The sequence below is a fragment of the Medicago truncatula genome, chromosome 1 (genome assembly GCF_003473485.1).
Source record: "Medicago truncatula cultivar Jemalong A17 chromosome 1, MtrunA17r5.0-ANR, whole genome shotgun sequence".
Classification (NCBI taxonomy): domain Eukaryota; kingdom Viridiplantae; phylum Streptophyta; class Magnoliopsida; order Fabales; family Fabaceae; genus Medicago; species Medicago truncatula.
In genome coordinates, this window is record NC_053042.1 from 28,244,007 (window position 1) to 28,258,806 (window position 14,800).

At 32.1% G+C, this 14,800-nt stretch overlaps 2 protein-coding genes across 2 annotated transcripts; one reads left to right on the forward strand and one right to left on the reverse strand.

The window, feature by feature from the left end:
* Nucleotides 1-11,067: 11,067 nt before the first annotated feature.
* Nucleotides 11,068-12,045, reverse strand: LOC120578234 (protein FAR-RED IMPAIRED RESPONSE 1-like). Its single transcript, XM_039830697.1, has one exon. It carries the CDS (start codon nucleotides 12,043-12,045, stop codon nucleotides 11,068-11,070), a length of 978 nt encoding a protein of 325 aa, XP_039686631.1.
* Nucleotides 12,046-12,747: 702 nt separating this feature from the next.
* LOC25483653 (REF/SRPP-like protein At1g67360) lies at nucleotides 12,748-13,188 on the forward strand. Its single transcript, XM_013612352.3, has one exon. The coding sequence runs from the start codon at nucleotides 12,748-12,750 to the stop codon at nucleotides 13,186-13,188; it is 441 nt and encodes a 146-aa protein (XP_013467806.1).
* The last annotated feature ends 1,612 nt before the right edge of the window (nucleotides 13,189-14,800 follow it).

Genomic DNA, 14,800 nt, shown 5'->3' on the forward strand with positions numbered 1-14,800 from the left:
CCTTCTGTTAGGTTTCCGTTAGGGTTTTAAAAAAAAGTTAACTCCTGGACACGTGTCACCTTGTCATTGGCTCTGAGTTTTTTTTTTTTTTACAAAAAAATTATTATTTTTTTTTTGTAAAAAATATAAAATCTCAGAGCCAATGACAAGGTGACACGTGTCCACACTTAACGTTTTTTATTAAAACTAACGGAAACCTAACAGAAGGGACCAAAACGAGACTAAAAAAAAAAACTTAAAATCCTCAAACAATCTTTTTTTTAGTTAAGGGACCAAAGCGATACCAATTAAATAATTAAGGGACCAAAAGAGCATTTAAGCCTATTAAAAAATGAGCTTTGCTATTTGTTCCGAGCGAATCCATCGCAAATATTTTTTAACCTCTAACTAATTGCATGACTAGATGGATATAAATTAAGGCAAATTCTATGGTACACCTAATAGATTTGAGTGTACCGGTACACTCACTCTTTAAATTAATAGTTAAATGAGTTATTTTTTTGAAGAAAAATATTGTTTTTTATCACTTATAATTATAATAACTAAATTTTATTCATCAAAAATATCAACGAAATAAAATTAATTTTTTTTTGAATTTTTATCACTCATGATTGAGAACATCGATTATTTTTTACGATAATATGTAAAAAAAAATTACTATGATTCTTATAAACAATGAAATGATGTTTTTTCTTACGAAATGATGTTCTATAAAATATAAATATTGAAAAATTGCTATTTCTTACTTGAAAAATGATCGTTAATTTATAAAATTATGAAACGAGAGTACCGGTACACTTCGCTTTGTGAGTGTACCGTAGAAGTTCTCATAAGGATTTGCTAGAGTACATGTATGAAGTGTCGTGGTGTAATTGGGACAAAAGTTTCGCGATATGTAGCATTTGCGTTAATAATTATATTGTATCATGAACTATTGAGTGGCTGCATTTGTAACATGAACTGATCCAACATGTCATGAAATGTTTATTGGTTAACTATTTGTAACATGTTTATTGGAAATATTGACAACATTTTTTTCTGTGATTCACTGTTCTAATGTATCTTGTTTTCACTGCTTGAAATTGTTTCATATGGTAAATTCGTATGATTAGTTTATGCATGTTGGTCAAGATAAAAATTCCCAACTTTGACTCAATTAAAAATTTGGTCATAGCCACATATGTATTTGAGTGAAATAGAATGTTATGTTCTCTAATTTCAGTGGACTCTAATAACATAGGTTGTTAAAATTTGGAGCCTAACTCATCATCACAAAACCGGCTTGTGAGGTGAAGATTGTCTCCTTATTAAAAATTCTTCTCAAGAGTCTTATCTATCCGATGTGGGACTTGGGATTTTCCCAATACACTCCCGTCACGCTTAGCACTCTTTGGGCTTGGTGAGCGAATAGGTTTAGGTGGCCCTTGAGAATTTGACAAGCTCTGATACCATGTTGAAATTTGGGGCCTAATTCATCATCACAAAACCGACTTGTGAGATGAGGAGTGCCTCCTCTTTATAAACTCTCATCAAGAGTCTCATTTATCCGATGTTGGATTTGGGTTTTTCCCAATACACCCCCTCACGTCCAACACTCATTGGGCTTGGTTCATGAATTGGTTTAGGTGGCCCTTGAGCTTTCGACAAGCTCTGATACCATGTTCAAATTTCGGGCCTAACTTATCATCACAAAACCGGCTTGTGAGGTGAGTATTGCCTCCAGTTTATAAACTCTTTTTAAGAGTCTTATCTATCCGATGTGGGACTTGGTTTTTTCTCAATACATCCCCTCACGCCCAGCACTCTTTGGGCTTGGTTCATGAATTGGTTTAGGTGGCCCTTGAGAATTCGACAAACTCTGATACCATGTTGAAATTTGGGGCCAAACTCATCCTCACAAAACTGGCTGGTGAAGTGAGGAGTGTCTCCTCTTTCATTGTTTTATTTCATTCCTTACTCATATACAGTTTGGCTATCGCGATTCCTCTATTTACGGATTCGGAGCACACAAACACAGAGCATATACACCAACCAAATCATATATGGTTAAGAATACCACACAAAATGACAAAAAAGTTAAATAAAACCCTTTCAATGTTTTATTTCATTCTTTACTCAAATACAGTTTGGCTATCAGGATTCCTCTTTTACAGATTCGGAGCACACAAACACAGAGAAAATACACCAACAAATTCATATATGGTTTGTAGTACCACACAAAATGACAAAATATACAAATAAAACCCTCTCATTGTTTTAATTCATTCCTTATATATTCAAACAAATCTTGGCTATCACGATTTTTCTCTTTCCTGATTCGGAGCACACAAAAGCATGACAACAAATTTAAAATTGCTCTCTATCTTCATTCTAGTGGAGTAGTAGTTTCTTTATAAGTAATCGAACAAATCACAACTCTTTCCCATTTCTTCTGAATATTTTTTAGGGTCTCACATCTTCATACTCATCTTCTCTTTCTCATCTACTTTTCGTTATCAAAACTCGATCGAAATGTAACTAATTTCATTTTTTATTTTACACATTGTTTTTGTAACTCTTTCATTTTGTGTTAATTTTATTTCTCTCATTGAAATTTCTTCACCATGAATGGTCTGTTAAAATGTTTCATTCTTTATTTTACACTTGTTTTTGTAGCTCTTTCATTTTGTGTTAACTTTATTTTTCTCGTTGAAATTTCTGCACCATAAAAGCTCTGTTAAAATATTTCATTCTTTATTTTACAATTTGTTTTTGTTTCTCTTTCATTTTGTGTTAACTTTATTTTTCTCGTTGAAATTTATTCACCATGAAAGCTCTGTTAAAATGTTTCATTCTTTATTTTACAATTTGTTTTTGTAACTCTTTCATTTTGTGTTAACTTTATTTTTCTCATTGAAATTTCTTCACCATGAAATCTCTGTTAAAAATTTTCATCTTTGTTTTACACTACTAACCCTCTCATTGTTTTATTTCATTCGTTACTCATATACAGTTTGGCTATAACTATTCCTCTCTTTGCGGATTCGAAGCACACAAACACAGAGCAAATACACCAACCAATTCATATATTGCTAGTAGTACCACACAAAATGACAAAAAAAAAAATTAAATGAAACCCTTTCATTATTTTATTTCATTCCTTAGTCAAACAAATCTTGGCTATCACGATTTTTCTCTTTCCTGATTCGGAGCACACAAAAGCATGACAACAATTTTAAAATCCCTCTCTTTCTTCATTCTAGTGGAGTGTAATAGCTCTTTCATTTTTCTCGTTGAAATTTGTTCACCATGAAAGCTCTCTTAAAATGTTTCATTCTTTATTTTACACTTTGTTTTTGTAACTCTTAAAATGTTTTTGTTAACTTTATTTTTCACGTTGAAATTTATTTACCATGAAAGCTCTGCTAAAATGTTTCATTCTTTACTTTACACTAATAACCCTCTCATTGTTTTATTCCATTCTTTACTCATATACAGTTTGCCTATCACGATTCCTATCTTTGCGGATTCGGAGCACAAATCACAACAAAATAAAAACTCTTTCCCATTTCTTCTTAACATTTTTTTGGATTTCACATCTTCATACTAATATTCTTTTTTTCCTCTACTTTTCGTCATCAAAACTCAGTCCAAATGTAACTAATTTCCTTCTTTATTTTACACATTCTTTTTGTAACTCTTTCATTTTGTGTTAACTTTATTTTTCTCATTGAAATTTATTCACCGTGAAAGCACTGTTAAAATATTTCATTCTTTATTTTACACTTTGTTTTTGTAGCTCTTTCATTTTGTGTTAACTTTATTTTTCTCGTTGAAATTTCTTCATCATGAAATCTCAGTTAAAATGTTTCATTCTTTATTTTTACAATTTGTTTTCGTAACTTTTTCATTTTGTGTTAACTTTGTTTTTCTCATTGAAATTTATTCACCATGAAAGCTCGGTTAAAAATTTTCATTCTTTACTTTACACTAATAACCCTCTCATTGTTTTATTTCATTCTTTACTCATATACAGTTTGGCTATCACGATTCCTATCATTGCGGAGTCGGAGCACATAAACACAGAGCAAATACACCAACCAATTCATATATTGTTAGTAAGGCTGATTTAGTAAGAGAGTTGGCAAAGAGCCTCAACTTGAGGTAGTCCTTGGACCTAGCTTCCCCACACTGGACCGAGAACCGAGCTATATGCTCAATAGTCGACTTCTTCTCCTAGAATAGAACAAACTCAGGCACCTTATACCCCCTTGGAAACTGATGAACTCGGTCGATCCAATCAGGGTATGGTTTCCTAGACGTCGACCTCATTAAGGGCCTGACGTCAATTCCAAGCTACTGTAGCGCCTCGACCATGTAATTTCTTTCCAGATCCGATGGTGCCTGTGGAACTGTTGTGGCGGGGAATTGATGAGATAAAACCGCAAGTGCACGGTCTTACCGAAGTAGTAAGAAAAGAGTATCGTCCGACAGGGAGTAGTTTAATTCAATTAACCTTTGGCAATGATTAGAGGAGAAAAAGATTGTAAGTTGGGGTTTTCAAGCGTTGAAAGATAATAATAATAAAAGGAGCCTTGGGATCGTTGGTTTCATCTAAATGACAAGTCCTTCACAAACCAAACTAAAAGCTTATAACTTTATGTTAGACCTAATTTCTCAAGACAATTTCTCTTATGTTCCTCTAGCAACCAAGCCTATTTCGCTGACTTGATTACTATTGGATTTTGGTTCCTCTAACAACCAAGCCTATTTCGCTGACTTGATTATTATTAGTTCCCTTGAAGATCGAAACTATGTGTCTCAAAGATTGCAAAGACTATTTCACTGCCTTTGCAATCCTTGTCTAAATTCACTTGTTCGAATATCAAAGCTCCACTTTCGTTTTATGAATTGATATTTGAGATGATGGATAAACAATTATCAAACCCTCCACTTTCGTTTTCACAGTTTGATAATGGTTGATCCATGTTAAAGCGGTGAATTTAGATAAGAAACTAGGGTTACATAAAATTAAGGCTGAGAGCTTGGTTTGATTAGGATTATGTCATTTAGACTTATCCAACAATCCCAAGACAAGGAGAAGTCTACTCACTCATGTTCATCGTAGACATGGGGGAGAAGAGAGGAAGCATAAAGGTAAATGACAAGAAAATAAAGGAAAAGAAAAGAACTTTAATTAGAAAAGCAATTGTCACTTATTGAATTCCAAGTAAAGATGAATATTTGTGATGGATGGCTACTCTATTTATAGCATACATTCGACTTAAAATCTAAGCAATTACATTCGGGCTAAAAATAGAGTAGCTTAAAATCTAAGCAAAAGCAGCAAAAGCGACTCTGGAGGGTGGCACGGCCATGCCAATGATGGCACGGGCCGTGCCAAGCTTCTGACTTGGGGGAGACATATTTTTGTCTCCGAATCTTTGTATTTTTGCATTCAATCAGCTCCAAGTCCCTTTCTTTTGCTCCAAGACTCAATCCATCCAATATTCATTCCTGAAATAAAATAAAATGCAATTTGTAGTAAACTATCCTAAAAAGGAAATAATACTAATATAAAATAAAATAAAATCTAATTAAAACTAAACTAAAAAGCATATAAAAATAAGCAATAAATGACTTATCAGGAATGTCTCTAGTTGTGATACTTGCAGCTCTGGTTCCCTTTCGTCCGTCGACCGTCACACACGTGATTGAGACTTCGCACCTTGCTCGCTTCCTTGTTGGCCGACAGGAATTCCTCCTACCTGACTCGGGAGCAAGTGTGTGTAAACATGCCCCTAGCCTGGGCATTTTCTATACTGGTAGCAGGATCGGCCACCCCGGCCCCAGCATTGCTCTAATTTGAGCTCTGAGCAGGAGCAGTCTTGCTTCCACTCCCCTGATCGACCTCAGGCCTCCTGATCAAGTACCACACAAAATGAAAAAAAACATAAATAAAACTCTTTCATTGTTTTATTTCATTCCTTATTTGGAGTACACAAAAGAATACAACAATTTTAAAATCCCTCTCTTTCTTCATTCTAGTGGAGTAGTGGTTTCTTTATAAGTAATGCTACAAATCACAACAAAATCACATCTTCATACTAATCTTCTTTTTCTCCTCTACTTTTCGTCATCAAAACTCTGTCAAAATGTAACTAATTTCCTTCTTTATTTTACACATTGTTTTTCTAACTCTTTCATTTTGTGTTAACTTTATTTTTCTCATTAAAATTTATTCACCAAGAAAGCTCTGTTAAAATGTTTCATTCTTTATTTTACACTTTTCTTTTGTAGCGCTTTCGATTTGTGTTAACTTTATTTTTTTCGTTGAAATTTCTGCACCATGAAAGCTCTGTTAAAATGTTTCATTCTTTATTTTACAATTTGTTTTTGTTTCTCTTTCATTTTGTGTTAACTTTATTTTTCTCGTTGAAATTTATTCACCATGAAAGCTCTCTTAAACTGTTTCATTCTTTATTTTACAATTTGTTTTTGTAACTCTTTCATTTTGTGTTAACTTTATTTTTCTCGTTGAAATTTCTTCACCATGAAAGCTCTGTTAAAATGTTTCAATCTTTATTTTACAATTTGTTTTCATAACTCATTCATTTTGTGTTAACTTTATTTTTCTCATTGAAATTTCTTCACCATGAAAGCTCTGTTAAAATGTTTCAATCTTTATTTTACAATTTGTTTTCGTAACTCTTTCATTTTGTATTAACTTTATTTTTTTCATTGAAATTTCTTCACCATAAAAGCTCGGTTAAAAATTTTCATTCTTTACTTTACACTAATAATCTTCTCATTGTTTTATTTCATTCTTTACTCATATAAAGTTTGGCTATCATGATTCCTATCTTTGCGGATTCGAAGCACATAAACACAGAGCAAATACACCAACCAATTCATATATGGTTAGTAGTACCACACAAAATAAAATCAAAAAACATAAATAAAATTCTTTCATTGTTTTATCTCATTCCTTACTCAAACAAATCTAGGCTAACACGTTTTTTCTTTTTCGTTATTTGGAGTACACAAAAGCATGCAACAATTTTAAAATCCCTCTCTTTCTTCATTCTAGTGGAGTAGTAGTTTCTTTATATGTAATTCTACAAATCACAACAAAATCACAACACTTTCCCATTTCTTCTTAACATTTTTTCGGGTTACACATCTTCGTACTAATCTCGTTTTTCTCCTCTACTTTTCGTCATCAAAACTCTGTCAAAATGTAACTAATTTCATTATTTATTTTACACATTGTTTTTGTAACGCTTTCATTTTGTGTTAACTTTATTTTTCTCATTGAAATTTATTCACCATGAAAGCTCTGTTAAAATGTTTCAATCTTTATTTTACAATTTGTTTTCGTGACTCTTTCATTTTGTGTTAACTTTATTTTTCTCATTGAAATTTCTTCACCATGAAAGCTCTGTTAAAATGTTTCAATCTTTATTTTACAATTTGTTTTCGTAACTCTTTCATTTTGTATTAACTTTATTTTTCTCATTGAAATTTCTTCACCATGAAAGCTCGGTTAAAAATTTTAATTCTTTACTTTACACTAATAATCCTCTCATTGTTTTATTTCATACTTTACTCATATACAATTTGGCTATCACGATTTCTATCTTTGCGGATTCGGAGCACATAAACCGAGAGCAAATACAACAACGAATTCATATATGGTTAGTAGTACCACACAAAATGACAAAAAACATAAATAAAATTATTTCATTGTTTTATTTCATTCATTACTCAAACAAATCTTGGCTATCACGATTTTTCCTTTTCATGAATTGGAGCACACAAAAGCATGCATTAATTTTAAAATGCCTCTCTTTCTTCATTTTAGTGAAGTAGTAGTTTCTTTATAAGTAATGCTACAAATCACAACAAAATAACAACTCTTTCCCATTTCTTCTTAATATTTTTTCAGGTTTCACATCTTCATACTAATCTTCTTTTTCTCCTCTACTTTTCCTAGGGATGATTACCAAGAGGTTCATCATCATCATGATTGAAAAGCTCTTCATCCAAGACATTATTTATAATATATCCAAAGTCTTGGTTGCAAGTGAAATCTTGAAACACAAGGATAAAGCTTTATAGTAGAGGAACAAATTCTTCTGCTCTTTACCATAGAGCCAATCGAGTAAATATCTGAAGAGAGTGTGGTCAATGTTTCTTTCCACAACAAAAGCACGGAAAATCTCTCGTGTGTTATCATCCAAGTCCCTGTAATAGTATATTCAAAAACTTGTAAAATAAGACAGTAACATAATACAGAAGCAAAAGAAATATATTTATGTGAAACTTACAAAAGTTTAGAAGCACAAAAATCAGAGGATTCGATCGAAACTGAATGCACAACTATGGCATCCGGGTAGAGTGTACATAAAACATTTAGAGAAACGCCGTGGTTATCATTACGGATTGAAACATGGATAAAAAGTTTGTCGATTATTTTGTGACAGTAATGACCTACTATATCCTTCTTATCCTCTCCGTTAATGAATGCAATTTTTTATTGTTATTTTAGGGTTTATTTATTAATTTTTGTAATTATTCCTCAGCCAAGTGATCCACCTTCTCCGTTTGAGAAGGTTTATCACTTGATTCCTGCTATCACACGCACGTATCGAAAAGAATCTATCGACATCTGTGTCTTGAGGTTGTTCGATACATCCATGATTAAAACGAAATTCAGGAAAGCTTTTCTCATTGAAATTTCTTCACCATGAAAGCTCTGTTAAAACATTTCATTCTTTATTTTACAATTTGTTTTTGTTTCTCTTTAATTTTGTGTTAACTTTATTTTTCTCGTTGAAATTTATTCACCATGAAAGCTCTTTTGAAATGTTTCATTCTTTATTTTACAATTTGTTTTTGTAACTCTTTCATTTTGTGTTAACTTTATTTTTCTCATTGAAATTTCTTCACCATGAAAGCTCTGTTAAAATGTTTCATTCTTTATTTTACAATTTGTTTTTGTTTCTCTTTCATTTTGTGTTAACTTTTTTTTTCTCGTTGAAATTTATTCACCATGAAAGCTCTTTTAAAATGTTTCATTCTTTATTTTACAATTTGTTTTTGTAACTCTTTCATTTTGTGTTAACTTTATTTTTCTCATTGAAATTTCTTCACCATGTAAGCTCTTATAAAATGTTTCATTCATTATTTTAAAATTTGTTTTTGTTTCTCTTTCATTTTGTGTTAACTTTATTTTTCTCATTGAAATTTCTTCACCATGTAAGCTCTTATAAAATGCTTCATTCTTTGTTTTACAATTTGTTTTTGTTTCTCTTTCATTTTGTGTTAACTTAATTTTACTCGTTGAAATTTATCCACCATGAAAACTCTGTGAAAATTCATTCTTTATTTTACAATTTGTTTTCGTAACTTTTTCATTTTGTGTTAACTTTATTTTTCTCATTGAAATTTCTTCAACATGAAAGCTCGGTTAAAAATTTTCATTCTTTATTTACACTAATAAACCTCTCATTGTTTTGTTTCATTCTTTACTCATATAAAGTTTGGCTATCACGATTCCTATCTTTGCGGATTCGAAGCACATAAACACAGAGCAAATACACCAACCAATTCATATATGGTTAGTAGTACCACACAAAATAAAATCAAAAAACATAAATAAAACTCTTTCATTGTTTTATCTCATTCCTTACTCAAACAAATCTAGGCTAACACGTTTTTTCTTTTTCGTTATTTGGAGTACACACAAGCATGCAACAATTTTAAAATCCCTCTCTTTCTTCATTCTAGTGGAGTAGTAGTTTCTTTATATGTAATTCTACAAATCACAACAAAATCACAACTCTTTCCCATTTCTTCTTAACATTTTTTCGGGTTAAACATCTTCATACTAATCTCGTTTTTCTCCTCTACTTTTCGTCATCAAAACTCTGTCAAAATGTAACTAATTTCATTCTTTATTTTACACATTGTTTTCGTAACGCTTTCATTTTGTGTTAACTTTATTTTTCTCATTGAAATTTATTCACCATGAAAGCTCTGTTAAAATGTTTCATTCTTTATTTTACACTTTGCTTTTGTAGCGCTTTCGATTTGAGTTAACTTTATTTTTCTCATTGAAATTTCTGCACCATAAAACTCTTTTAAAATGTTTCATTCTTTATTTTACACTTTGTTTTTGCAGCTTTTTCATTTTGTGTTAACTTTATTTTTCTCGTTAAAAGTTATTCACCATGAAAGCTCTGTTAAAATGTTTCATTCTTTATTTTACAATTTGTTTTTGTAACTCTTTCATTTTGTGTTAACTTTATTTTTCTCATTGAAATTTCTTCATCATGAAAGCTCTGTTAAAATGTTTCATTCTTTATTTTACAATTTGTTTTTGTTTCTCTTTCATTTTGTGTTAACTTTTTTTTTTCTCGTTGAAATTTATTCACCATGAAAGCTCTTTTAAAATGTTTCATTCTTTATTTTACAATTTGTTTTTGTAACTCTTTCATTTTGTGTTAACTTTATTTTTCTCATTGAAATTTCTTCACCATGTAAGTTCTTATAAAATGTTTCATTCATTATTTTACAATTTGTTTTTGTTTCTCTTTCATTTTGTGTTAACTTTTTTTTTTCTCGTTGAAATTTATTCACCATGAAAGCTCTTTTAAAATGTTTCATTCTTTATTTTACAATTTGTTTTTGTAACTCTTTCATTTTGTGTTAACTTTATTTTTCTCATTGAAATTTCTTCATCATGAAAGCTCTGTTAAAATGTTTCACTCTTTATTTTACAATTTGTTTTTGTTTCTCTTTCATTTTGTGTTAACTTTATTTTTCTCATTGAAATTTCTTCACCATGTAAGCTCTTATAAAATGTTTCATTCTTTGTTTTACAATTTGTTTTTGTTTCTCTTTCATTTTGTGTTAACTTAATTTTACTCGTTGAAATTTATCCACCATGAAAACTCTGTGAAAATTCATTCTTTATTTTACAATTTGTTTTCGTAACTTTTTCATTTTGTGTTAACTTTATTTTTCTCATTGAAATTTCTTCAACATGAAAGCTCAGTTAAAAATTTTCATTCTTTATTTACACTAAGATGGGTCTGTACGAATACCTTTAGAAAGAAGCAACTCCTCTGCCTTTTTCCCAGCTTCAAGAACACCGTCGAGAAAAATTTCAGATGCCTCCGGATCTGCACAAAAACGTGTAGAAAGCTGAACGGTAACAGCACAAATTTGTTGATATCGTTGTGCTTGAGTGGTGTCTTCAGTGCCAACATTGATGGTAGATTTCAGCTTATCAACAGACGGACGCACATCTCTAGTCCAACGCTTTAAAACATATTGTCCAGGTATTGTCTTCAAAAAATGATATTGCACATAACCACCTAAGAACTCCAAGATCTTCAAAACATGTCGACATAAAAAGCCCCTGTTCTCAAACATACGACATGAACAACTAAAACTTTTGCTTCTAATGTCAACTGTGACAACCCTTTCATCAAGTCGATCATGATCTTCAAAACTTGGGAAAAAGTTTTCTTGAAGTTCTGCATCCAAAACATCGACATTGGAAGGCCCGTCATTATCATTATCAACATCATCATAATTATCATCAACCTTTTCAATTGTGAAAACTTTGAAAAACTTGTTCAATGCAGACCCTTTTGCTGTGTCCTCCTCATAATAGTATTTGAAGGAAAGGTCATACTGCCTGTGAATAAATGCAAAGCAAGCCGGTGTGTGCTTGTTTACAACGGACCGCATCAGATGACTGTTAGGATAATTATTTTTTGTTCTAGTATTTGCAGCCTTGAAGTCCAACTCAGCATGATTATCCCTCATTCTCTGAACCATAATGTTGAAATGACTAAAGAATCGAACAAGTGAATGGTCTGGCTGCAGAAATCCACGAAGAAAAGCATTGAAAGACTCGCTTAACTGAGTCGTTTTCAGACCAGCTGTAAAATGTAACTTCACCCAAGCTGAAGACCAATGCATACGATTTCCGTGAGTTTGGACAAGCCACCTAAAGTCTGAAGTAGGCCTTCCATTAAAACAATTTTTCATCATCTGATCTCAATTGTAGTCGAAATCTGATTCATCGTCTACATTTGAAACCAAATTAGTTAACTCATCAAAAAATGCACTGTTTGCACGAGAGCCGAGATTTTTCTTTGCATTCTCTGCCATGTGCCATGAGCAAAGCCCATGAAAAACACCTGGAAAAATATTTGGAATTGAACTCAACAACGCACTAGCCTGGTCTGTATATATCGTCTGTGGTTTCTTATTGGACATACACTTCAAGAATGTTGTAAACAACCAATCAAAAGTAGCTGCTGTCTCATCATACAATAGCGCAGCACCAAGTAAAACACTCTTACGATGATTGTCAAAACCAATAAAGGCAGCTGAAATGTAAATGAACTAAATCAGGACAAAATACAACATATATATAAATTACACTAAATAATGAAAACAATCACTAATTTTTCCTGTTTTTCTCATAAAACCTTAACAAATCATTAGAAAGGCATGAATTTAAACAAAACTATTTGAACACCAATAGAAATAGCCAAATATAAACATTATATCAGATATTTACAACACAAAACTGTGCTGAAATATAAGTTTACAGTGACTATGACAGTAATCACATACTACATCACATTTCTATACTGTGATATTCATCATCATATATTTTTTATACTTTCATTCACATAACCAAATTGCAGCCAAAAATAGACATTGCAGAAGCTGTTAACAACCATGACAGCAGCTGAAAACAAACAAAAACAGAGGAGTAGATTCCGGAAACATTATCAGCATTGGTATCATGGTTTGATTCAAGAAGCAACACACGAAGCTGAGAAAGTAGTGAATGAGGCTCAATCTGGTGGGGCAAAAGCAGCTGTAAATTATGTAGCTACAAAATCTAAACAAATTGTGCTAACTAGTTTAGTAAAAATATGGTCAGGTCTCAACCACTATCCACCATTCCATGCAGTGGCAGAGATGGCAGTTCCAACAACTGCACGTTGGTCAGAAAAGTATAACCATGTTGTTAAGGACATTACTAGAAAGGGATACACAGTGTTTGGATATTTGCCTTTGATTCCTATTGATGAAATAGCCAAGGCATTTAAACAAGGGGAAGTTAATGTGAGTGCAGATCATGAAACATCTTCTGGTGAAGATTTTTCTGATTGAGTACTAGTACTACTACTAGCTATTTTCTTCACCTAATGTAATGTGGTTGAGAAAGATGTAGAGGGTGTGTAGGTATGAATGGAAATGTAAGAAATTATGAGAACAGACTATGTAGCTTAATATTAACAAAGTCTGTGGAACATAATATGATCATGCCAATCTGAGTTAAAATATTGTTTTGATTATGTTTTGGCCGTATTGATTATACTTTGGGACCAATTGAGTTTTGGTCTAGGATGGACACCTGCAATTGAGTTAAAATCTACACCTCATGTTTTGGTTTCTTATCAGTTTACTTCGTATTATTTTTACTTCAGGCACACTTGAAATTATTTTAAACATGAGGCACACTTGAAATTATAGTTTTGGTGTACAACATTTCATATTAGTGGACAAAACCTGTAACACCAACAGGACAAGAAAAAGTACATGGGATCAAACATAACCAAACTGCAGCCAAAAATAGACATTGTAGAAGTTGTTAACAACCATGACAGCAGCTGAAAACAAACCAAAACAAGTAGATTCCGGGGACATTATCTGCAATCATCCCTCAGTAACATGTTCTTTGTGCACATTTAAATTTTAACACACACCTAGACCAAGCAAGGAAACAAGTAGCAGCGTTGGTTTGATAAAGACTCGAACACATATTACACACACACCTAGACACTAGGCAGTTCAAAATGTACTCCTACCTATACTATCCAAGCAAGAATAAAATACAACATAATGAAAGTAAACACTAATTTAAAACCTGAGAGAAGTACAAAATACTAACCTAATGGCCGATATTGATTGTTTGTTCGGTAAGTTGTATCAAAACTGATGACATCACCAAATAGAGAATAATCTAGTTGCATAATTCCATCTGCCCAAAAAATGCTAGCTATGTCTTCTGCAGCATCAACTTGGATATCATAGTAAAAAGATAGTTTCGAGAGAGCTTCATTTCTAAAGAATTCTTGAATTACAGTTGCTTCACCAACCACCATCTCCTTTTGACGAATTGTCATTAGATAGTTCTTTAAGTCCGAAAACCGAAAAGGAAGATTCTCCGTGCCTCCAACTCCTTGACCCATAACTTCATAAGATGTTCTCATCGACATTCCAGCTTTAGAATTTATCAAAGCGAGTTGTCCTTGAACTTCATTTACTTCTCGAAATGATCTCAGGAAACACAAATGCTCTAGTTTATGTAATGGATGACAGTGAGCCACATCCCATCTATATATCTTATAGACATTAAAAACTTCATCCAGCTTCAAATATATTCCAGCTTTACAACCAACCCTTTCCTCAGGTTTTTCTTTCACTTTCACAAACTCAATAACCACCGGACTGTCTGATGTTGGCCTGTTGTTAGGATTAAGCAGACTTCCCTTCTTGAAACCTTGTTTGTTACAAACATAACGCACATAATGTACCTTATCTGATTTCTGTTAACTTTATTTTTCTCATTGAAATTTCTTCAACATGAAAGCTCGGTTAAAAATTTTCATTCTTTATTTACACTAATAAACCTCTCATTGTTTTATTTCATTCTTTACTCATATAAAGTTTGGCTATCACGATTCCTATCTTTGCGGATTCGAAGTACATAAACACAGAG

Coding starts and splice junctions, on each gene's coding strand:
- LOC120578234 (XM_039830697.1), bottom strand. CDS start 12,045: ATGAAAAATTGTTTTAATGGAAGGCCTACTTCAGACTTTAGGTGGCTT.
- LOC25483653 (XM_013612352.3), top strand. CDS start 12,748: ATGACAGCAGCTGAAAACAAACAAAAACAGAGGAGTAGATTCCGGAAA.